The sequence below is a fragment of the Ascaphus truei genome, chromosome 7, assembly GCF_040206685.1.
Source record: "Ascaphus truei isolate aAscTru1 chromosome 7, aAscTru1.hap1, whole genome shotgun sequence".
NCBI lineage: Eukaryota > Metazoa > Chordata > Amphibia > Anura > Ascaphidae > Ascaphus > Ascaphus truei.
The window spans coordinates 78,794,983-78,805,347 of NC_134489.1; the positions used below are offsets into that span (position 1 = coordinate 78,794,983).

The window sequence follows — 10,365 nt, forward strand, 5'->3', positions numbered from 1 at the left end:
ATGTGTGAAACTTATTGCGCTTTTTCTTACCTTATAAAAGACATTTAGGGCCTCATGCAGAGAGCAGCGCTGGAAATAATTGGAGATGTTAATAAATTGTACTTTTATTGGTGTGATTTTATCTCCATATGCAGAAAGGTCCAAAAACTGCATTTAAAATCATGTCTGATTATGGAGAGTTGCAACCGGCGAGATGCACGCTGGTGAAACATGTTTGAAAAAAAGCGCGTTTTTTTTTTGTATTTTCCCTCTCGCCGGTGCACTCCAGCTTCCTGCCAACTTTTTTTGGCGGAGGTAATTGTAGAATTTCTCTCCATGTTATTGGCGCGAACAGCCACTAGATGGCGATCGCGCCTTTCTGAATAGGGACATTTTTACAACTGGCGAGATTTAGGTTCTCGCCAGTCGCGCAGCGAGTTTCACAAAAAAAAAATGGCGCTTTTTTAAAAACTCGCCAGTACCTGCCTTTCTACAGGCATTTTTCTCCAAAAAATGCCGCTATTCACCTTACCGCTGCTCTCTGCATAGGCCCCTTAGTCTAGCATCATAACTGTGCCCAAGACATACTTGAAAATGAGAGGTAACTCTCAATGTATTACTTCCTGGTAAAACATTTTATAAGTGAGCTACATCATTCTTACGTTCTAGCATGACTTACCCATGCCTTGAGCTGGACTCTTCTCCCATTCTCAATAAACACACCATACAACTTTTCAGGAGAAATTAACAGCCACAGCTTTATTTATAAAAACAGATAAATATCTCATATTTATCCCCAACTATGGACCCAGCCAGATTGCTCCACTCACATCTACCAGAGCTCGAGGGATACCCTCTGCTCGTGCTCTTCTAGCCATTCAGTACCTTAGTCTGAATACACAGATACCCCATTGGAAGGTCACCCCCACACTAACCGGGCCTAACCGGGAATGGCACGGCCTTCCACAAATTCCACCGAGAAGATCACCACCATTCCGGCCGCAGCAGCCTGGAATGGTACTGCCTGCCCCAATTAAAATACTTCCAAGGTCTGTGACCTCCCTCCAGGAGCCAATACTGACTGAGTCCCCCTCCCAGGGTAACATTACTCCAGCCAACACATACTCCAAGCTGCAACAAAACAAAGCAAAATCACGATCTTTTCTTCCAATGCCAACATCCCTCATGCCGATAAACAGGGTGGGTGGGACTTCATTCCAGTAGATCCTAGAAGAAAGAGGAAGCTAGGATTCCTCCCCCTTGCCTTAAGCACCCCTTCCTTAACCCCTCCATCACAGTACTGTAGGGGAGGGGCCCCTCAGCCTTAAGTCGTGCTGCCCCTTCCTTACATATCCAGGGCTCTCTTTCCCTGTGCATGCTCCCGGTCTTCTTATCTCCTGTAACTTCTGTGACTTTAAGAGTTTCTTCTTTGTTTAATGTTATCTGTTGCTGGGCCTAGCTGTGTGGGATGCATGGGATAGGTCTCGCTGTCTTGTCTTGTATAAGGAGCTCCATGGTTGGCTAAATAGCTGAATTTGCTCTTTGTGCCTTAAAATATGAACTCATCCCTTGTTCATCCCCACTGGCCAAGTATTCAAACAAAACACAAAATGTTCTTCTTATGAACAAATACAGTATCTCTTTTTACCCAGAATCCTCTTAGCTTAAGAGCCAGGGTTGTTTCCGGTCCAACATATTCATATTCCCCCTTTTGGCCCAAATCCAAATAAGGCCATACCTTCTTTTGACTCCTCTTCTCGTATCCCTGATGAAAGTGCTTTCATGTACCGAGACATTGGATACTGACTTGCCTTTGGTGTGCTTTGCTTTTGTTTGTTAGTGAAGCACAACATTCACACATTCACACACCTAAGTATACTGAATATGATTAGTTAGTAAGTGATTAATAAATTATGCTAGATTGTGCTTGCGATTAATACTGCCCTTTATGAAAGCTTGCAATACGTGTCTAATAAAAGATTTGAATAATAAAGAATGAGAAAATAAAAGTAATTACAATTAAAATAATCATTATGTGGAGCATGATGTTCATGACATGATTTTTTTTAAACTGACTAACTTTAGCACTTATGCTGGAACACCAGGGCAGCTTTACTCCCTTAAAGGTTTCCTAAATCCTTGAGCCGATCTCTACATTTTTGCATCTACCATACCAGTGTAATTAAATGATGATACTTTTTACTATAAAACACATCAATGGCTTTATGGACGGACTCAGATTTTCATTAAAATCAAATATGTATTCTTCCCACCCAATGTCTTATAACATATCCCTTAATTTCTAATGACTAATTATAAATCAATATTGGTGGTATCTATCATGCTTGTGTATTGCAGTGACATGGTGACATTTCTACCTTTTGGTCTTGAGCAATTCCATCTACCTTAAATTCATCATCCATGGCATATCTTTCCCAGACTTTCTCATTTACAACTTTAAATTGCAATGATATAACAACATAACACAGTCCCTACGAGCACAGACTGAGCTGCCCTCCTTGCGATGATATTCAAGTGTACGAAGGAGTTCTGAAACTCGTGTAATTCTAGTAGCCTCGATTTAGGTTATCAAGGCTAATCGCGGCTCTAGAATGGCGAGTTTCTCCCAAAATCCTCACACCAAGAAAAGTGGCGTGAGGCTGCGGAGAACCTGCAGAGAAGGCGAAGAGGGAGGACTTAGAAAAAAAAATGAATTTTTCCAGCATGGATTGATGCCGGGAGTCTCTGGAGCTGATACCCATTAATATCAGCACCGGAAACCCCCGGCAAGAATCCCATGCAATAAAAATGCATTTACAGGTAACTTCATTACCTTAGCGGCTGACCGCTAAGGCAATGAAGGGGTTAACGACTAGCCATGTTTATTGTGGGTAGCGGGGGTGGGTGAAGGAAGTATTTGGCACTTGGTGGGTGTTTAGGCCTTGGTGATGAATTTAACCCTTTCATTACCTTAGCGGTTAATACCGCTAAGGTAATGAAGAGGTTAACTAGTACCGCTAGGCCTAAACACCCACCCTTGGGGCTACTAACCCCTTCACCCAATCCCTCTACCCCCAAGAAACAACAATAAACACAACATCCCTACTACCAACCTCCTCCACCCCCAACAACCCCCCACAACAGATATGGATAATAGCTCATTTGCCCATTATAAAATCAAACATTAGCCAGCCAGCATAAATAAAGTAAATAAAAAACTTTCTGTTTACCCCTGCCATCATGAAGCATACTCCAGTTCCATGTCCTCCATTGCTAGCAAGAGTACAATAATAAAATACAATCTAATGGCCCCTAAACCCTTAATCACCTTAGCGATTAATAACCGCTATAGTAATTAAGGGGTTAACCCACCCTGCCCCGCTACCCACCGGGGAGTCCTAACCACCCACCCTGGACCCACTATACCCACCCTCTACCCATTAATTGGCACAGTGGTATATCAATATATAATATGGGCATGATAAAACACTATAACACTAAATGGTCAACCTAATAAAAATCATTATGGCCAAAAATACACAATAATAAAAGAAATACACAAGCACCTAAACACCCCAACAGTAAAATAATTAAAAAGCCTAATAGTACACCTGAATCAAAATGATCTATAACCAAAACAATAAAAATTATGCTAGCCGCTAGGGTAATGAAGCTGTTTTAATATATTTTATTCCCACGGTTACGTGACGCGAGACATTTAAATGCATAGGAGATACCGGCACCCCATAACGGGACCTGTATCTCGGCAAGTAGGGGGTCTACACTAATATTAAAATTTATATTAAAATCTTTTGATCGCTTGCGAGATATGTGCAGGGAGAAGCGTCTCTCTCTCTGCAGCTGAAACAAATCACCTGGTGAGGCCTTTTCAGAGAGGTAATCATCACGTCGCCGGCTACTCGCCCGTTTTGGGAATTTTGCTATCACAGGTAATCGAGGCTTTGTGAATACCGTGATAGCAACGCTTAAACAACTGGCGATGTTAACGGCCCGGCGATTTTAAATGAAGGCTTATAGAATAGGCCCCTTCGTCTTTCAAAGTCTAAGGCCCTAATTCTGTAAGGTGTGATGAGTGCAAATGACGGGCTATCGCTTAAAAGGTTTTTTTTTCCTGCGATTGCACGTCATCTGCGCTTATCACATTTTACAGAATGAGCCCCTAATACTTTGGTTTTTTTGCTCATTTCCATTATATTTACTTGTACCACAGTGACTGATTATATGAATTAATATATCCTCCCCCCTTTTAATCTATTAACTAACCAGATAATAATAACCTACTGGAGACACTATGACACTTTTTTACTGTCTGTCCCAAGTGAGTGTTAACACCATTCCTCTTTATGACAGTGACCTTATAGTAATATCCAAAATATAAGAGCCAACATTTTTAATGTATCCTTAAATGAGAGGCTATTGGCATCCAGTTCAATTTAGGTTTTGCGCTCATTTCTTAGGAATAAATAAAAATATCACTTGTGAGCACATTCACACATCTCAGACAGGTCTGCAACTCTGCTTTTCATCATTATCTCCTAGCATACCGTGCTTCCACTGCAGCCAGGGATTCTGGGAAATGACATGCAAATGAGCACACAATGCAGTTAGGAATAAATAACATTGTATAGACATGTAAGAGGCAGGGCCATTTTAAGACCTTCATAGGCCATAGGCTCTTTTATTTCTAGAGGCCTGTATGTCCCATATTTTTACTCATTTTTATGATAATTTCATCGTTTGCTTGTTTCTTTCGATACTAGCGATATTTGGCATAGATACTTATGTTTCGATATTTAATGGTATCGATACTTCGAAGGCATTTTAAATTAAAATTTGCTGTTTTCTCTTATTTTGTGATTTTTTTTTAGTTTAGGTATTTTTTCAAGTGAATATTGTAGGCCCTAAAAGTTTTCTAGGCCCTAGGCACTGTGCCTAGTCGGCCTAATGTATAAAGCGGCCCTGATGAGAGGTGAACTAAGACACTCTGGCTTATTGCATGTTATGTGGGAAATTATTATTATTATTTTTCATTTTAACTGCACCTTCATTATTTATTTGTAGGATTATTTCTATGCTTTCCCCAAAAAATACTTTGTCATTATATTGATTCTTTCAAATAGTTTCTTCATTTTCAATATAAGTAATTGACAGCAAGATTCTGAGGTAAAGTGTGGTAAAACCACTGCTCAGCTTACTTGAAGATCACCGTTTGTCGTGTGCTAACATTACCTGACTGCTTGTAGTTGAAAGACAAAATAAGTGGAATAGTTTAGAGAAAAAACTGTTTTAATTTGAAGTCAGAATTACGCATTAGGGTGGAGGAAGTTTGCATTTGTTTGCTCCTTAACTACAATTAACATTATTCAGCATACTCATTATGTTCACTATTTTGACCAACTGTGTGTTCATGACCATGAGTAACCCTCCGGAATGGACAAAGAATGTAGAGTAAGTATGTTTTACTTGTTATATCATTATTCTTCTGAATTAGAATGATGCTCAATTCTTAGATCACTTCCATAGTCTTAACTACAGTGTGTCTGATAATGTGATGCCGTCAGTATTGTATAATGCTAAATAAATGCACCAGGTGCCTAGTTACTGTATGCTCCAAAAGGAGATTCCTTGTAGAATTCTATTTAAATTAACGTACGTGCTGTTGGCCATTTAATTTCAACAGTCTGCACTCAGTCATTTCACAAATGAGGCTTTGCCCCCTATCTCCAGTGACCCTAGCCCCCTCTCCCTCCCTCCCCCGTGTGGATCAGAAGTATACAGTGCTAGCTACAGCCACTATATATTAGCGCATGTTGATTTTGGGGACTAGCAGCAAACCTGACATTTTGTTTTAAATAAAAGTGTATGGCTATTGGCGGTTAACTTTAATCCACATTGTAAGTAAACAGCTTGTGGTATTACCAATGAAACTTCTTTTCCTGACCTTTGGGCATCTCTCTAAAAAAAATTATTCACAGGACTTTTGTGGCAGGGTTATGCGCTCGTAATACTGCTTGCAATTCTTCTTCACAGGTACACATTCACTGGAATTTATACATTTGAATCTCTCATAAAAATTCTTGCAAGAGGTTTCTGTTTAGAACACTTTACCTTTCTGCGAGACCCTTGGAACTGGCTCGATTTCAGCGTAATTATGATGGCGTAAGTATCGTAGTATACTCTTTTCTAATGGTGTGACATTAGTTTAAAGCAGCTTTTGTCTTGGCTGTAATAGTATCTGAGCCAATAAATAAGGGGAATGTTGTGCGTCATAGCCATATGGTACTTATTCACTGGCTCACTTGAAATAACATTGATTGAGACCATGCTATAATGGACAAACAGGTCTGCCACCAGCTTTCTGGTGCCCGGTACTCCAACCTTTATCTGGTCCCTGTCACAGTTTTTGAGTAAGGGGATGTAGGGGCTGATATTATAGATGGAGGGAGTGGTAGTGGAGCCTGTCCAAGCCTACAGATGCAGCGGCCGTTATTCGAACATATCACGCGTTGTATACCTCGGAATACCCATGTCATGGCGCATCATTACCGCGTGTTGACTCGTTTTTATCGAGTGCAGAAAATGGCATTTTAGTGTTCTGGTTTTTAAACACTCATTTCTGCCCCGGAAACGCAAAGAATTGCACCCGAAGAAATCGGGATCCATGAAATTCAAACAAAGCAACCATGTGTTTGGCCTCGGGGAGTACAGCAGCGCACACGAAAATGGCTCAGTGATATGTTCCAATAACGGCCGCTGCATCTGTATTTAGTGAGGAAGGGAGCCCGGATGGCTGAAACCAGGAGTGTGGACATATATCTTCTAAATAGGAATCCCAAGTAAAGGGCCGTGAATGTATAAAACGTATGTATGTAACTCTAATATTACTCAACTTCAAGTAATCAAAAAATTTTTTTTTAAAGGCACGGGATAATGCTTGATAAATCTTACGTTTCTTAAAATATAGTATATACTTTCCTTAAAAATGTAGACCTGTCTTGTAGAACTGTTAAGGTTAATTCTAAAGGCTATTTCAAGCTTTGGAACAATGGCCCAGATGCACTACTGTAAGCCCCTTATCTTAGGCTATTTAACCTAATGTTAAAGTTAATAAGACTTCACTCTTAAAGTCAGGTTATTTCAACCTAATGCAAGGAAGTGTTAAATGCTAATGAGTTAAACAAGGCCTGTTGTTTTGGCATGTAATTAGCTTAGTGGATGCCCGCTAAAGGCAGAGAAAATAATGCCATTACCTATTTAAGTGACCTGACGTTATTTGTCCTGATTAAACATAACTTATTGCATCTGGCCCAATGTTTTTTTCCTACCTTTTCTATTGTATTGCCCAATGAAGAAGTCATTTGTTTACTTTGTGCTTGAGGTTACAAAATGTATTTCCAACTTTTTTATTCCCGGTATTTTTTTTGCAAAGTTGCAAGTACAGTTGCATTTGCAAGTACAATGATCGAAAAGCTGCAAACAACACAGCGCAATCTGCAGTGAGAGCTTTGCAGAATAGGGGTGTGCGAAAACTTCTACCACCGCTTAAAAAAAATTGGGGAAATTGTTTTAAAGGTAGACGTGCCAAAGTTTTATAGGGAACTGTGTAACAATGACTAACATTCCAAACTATTAACACTGTCAAAATCTGTGTACCTAAAGCACCTCCTTCTCTAATATAGTACATATTCATTCGTTTTACATGTCTGCATTAAGAAAATATTACACTGATAACTGTAGGGGCGGATAAACAGGAACTCTTTAACGCTTGTTCATTTTGGACTCATTCTCTAAAGTGAACACAATTATGATTTACACATCGATATGTAGAATTCAACAGTTGTTACAGCCAATTGCAATAGTGCAATATTATGCTCAGCTATCGAAAAGCATTTTAACAGAGCTTTAATGGACCAGATATGTAACTGAAAGATTTAGGCCTGGGAGAATACTCCAAACAGAACAACGGAAAATACTAAGGAACATGCATTCCCTGGTGGCCTGCATGCAGCTGAAGAAATGTTGAGTCTACTCTAACTGTTTACGCTAATACTGCAGAAATGATTGTAGAATTAAAAGTAACCCTGATAAAATGCACCAAGATGTCCATCTTTGACATACTGTAGTAGCACAGGCCTGAAGAACCAATGTGATACAAGTGGTTTCACTGTTAAATATTGTTTTTCTTTACTTATAAGAAACTAGTATATGTAATGTTCCGTATTAAACTGGTGCAAGCAGCTGTATTATGACCCATGTGTAGTAAGCAGAGTAATTCCATAAGACACCTTTCGGCTGCTGGAGGGGCTCCTTATTATGAAACAGGCTGTCAGGTATCTTTGGGCGCAGGAAAGTGTCTTATGAAATAGCACCACTTAGTAATTATGGACTTAAGTGAACTATAGCAAAATATACTAAAAGCAATGGCATTCTCTGTATTCAGTATATAGTGCACTGCTGTTATTTTGCACCAGTATTGCCATCGTTTTCAAGCTTAAAGACTTTGATTAAAAATTTTAAAAATCACCTCTAATGCTATATTGAACAGGATGGTATAGACAAACTTAAGGTAGTTCTGAAAAAAAATGCATCTTATAGGCACATTAAGTAACTGTAAGGAAGTCCAAGGACCTTTTCTGAAAACTGCTTTAAAGATTTTAAATAGACAACTCCATTTTTATATAGCAGTGCATGGTTTCATGTAAATACTTTTTCAGAGATGTCACTTGAAATCAACTCTGCTTCATCGCCTTATATTTATACGTAAATTAATGTTTCTACAGGATCTCAAAAACTTGGCCAGAAAAATTATCTATTGCTCTATGTGGATATTTTTTTTATTCTCAAAACCTACACATCCAGTTTTCTTGCATTAGGGCTATTTTACTAGGTCTGTACTAATATGAAGGAAAAGAACAGCCTTGCTGTACTGCCCTTCCAAAAGTAATTTAAAATGAAACACAAATGTACCACATGCAACTGCCAGTTAAAAAACAAGGGTGCGGACGATATTTTTGCGGACGATATTATTTTAACCATTAGGAACCCTCTGACATCTCTCCCCAATCTGCAAGCGGTTCTTGAGGAGTTTGGAGCTCTGTCAGGTTATAAAAGGAATCTGGATAAATCTGAAACCATGAACCTTTCGCTTTCAGAACATGAGGTGAAACTAATAAATCTATATAATGACTTGTATGACTATACCTCTATGAGGTGAAACTAATCCAATTAAACTTCAACTATAAATGGCAAAAAACTAAAATTAAATATCATGGGATTTTTTTTACGCAGAAGTATCAAGATCTATTTAAACAAAACTTTCCAGATCTTTTCTCCAAGACTAATAAAGATCTAATAGAATGGAACAAATATCAGATTTCCTGGCTTGGACGAATCATGGTAGTAAAGATGAATATCTTACCCAGATTACTTTACCATTTCCAGACCTCACCAATAACAATTCCCTCTAAATATTTCAAAGATATTCAGAATAATATACAGTATTCTGTTTTTTTTGGGGTACGAAAAAAAGCCCAGGACTCCTAGATCTGTCATGTTGTCCTCAAAAACGAAAGGTGGCCTTGCAGTCCAAGATATAAAGAAATACTATCTTGCGTGCCACCTGCTGGCACTCGAATATCAAGCAATACTCTTCGGTAGATATTGAGGCTACAATGGCAGCACCGGTTTCACTCCCAGCACTATGGTTAGAAAGGGATAGATTTAATAAAATTATGACCCAACGGCATTCTGAAGTGATTAGATTCACCATGAATATACAGTATGGTATTAATCTAAAAAGAGATTTGGTCTACTTCAAACCCCATCAAGATTGAGGCCAATATTAGTTAGTCCGGATTTTGCTCCAGGATTTAACTCAAAACAGCTGGATCAGTGGAGAAGCACGAATATTGTAGATCTGGGCCATCTTATATCGAAGGGTTATTTACTTTTTTTTGAAGATCTAAGTATTAAGTATGCCCTCCCCAAAGAAGAGTTGTATGTATCTACAAATTAGACGTTTTATTCTGAGTATGCAGCCCAGTTTAGTTTTTCCACCCTCTACGATCTTTGAAAGTCTCTGTAGTGATAGAAAATATCAAAAGGGCCTTATCTCAAGTGTTTACCAAGAATTGATCCAGAAGGGAGATGTATCAGACCACGATTACAGTATATGTCTAAATGGGAAAAGGATCTAAACATGGAAATCACTAGAGAAGAATGGGGAGATATTTGGGAGGCAGCTTCAAAAACGTCTGTTTGTACTACAACAAAAGAAAATATATATAAAAGAATTTTTCGCTGGTATCTGACTCCAAAGAGACTTAGTCTAATCTATCCTGGTACTTCAAATATGTGTTGGAGGAG

General features: G+C 38.9%; 1 protein-coding gene across 6 annotated transcripts in view; it reads left to right on the top strand.

The window, feature by feature from the left end:
* The window catches only part of LOC142499600 (sodium channel protein type 2 subunit alpha), a 173,870-nt gene that overhangs the window by 98,436 nt on the left and 65,069 nt on the right, over positions 1 to 10,365 (top strand). For all 6 annotated transcript variants that reach the window (XM_075609173.1, XM_075609174.1, XM_075609171.1 and 3 more), the window contains 2 exons: positions 5,358 to 5,448; positions 6,031 to 6,159. In XM_075609173.1, coding sequence (XP_075465288.1) covers positions 5,358 to 5,448; positions 6,031 to 6,159 — 220 coding nt within the window. The remainder of the gene's footprint in view (positions 1 to 5,357; positions 5,449 to 6,030; positions 6,160 to 10,365) is intronic.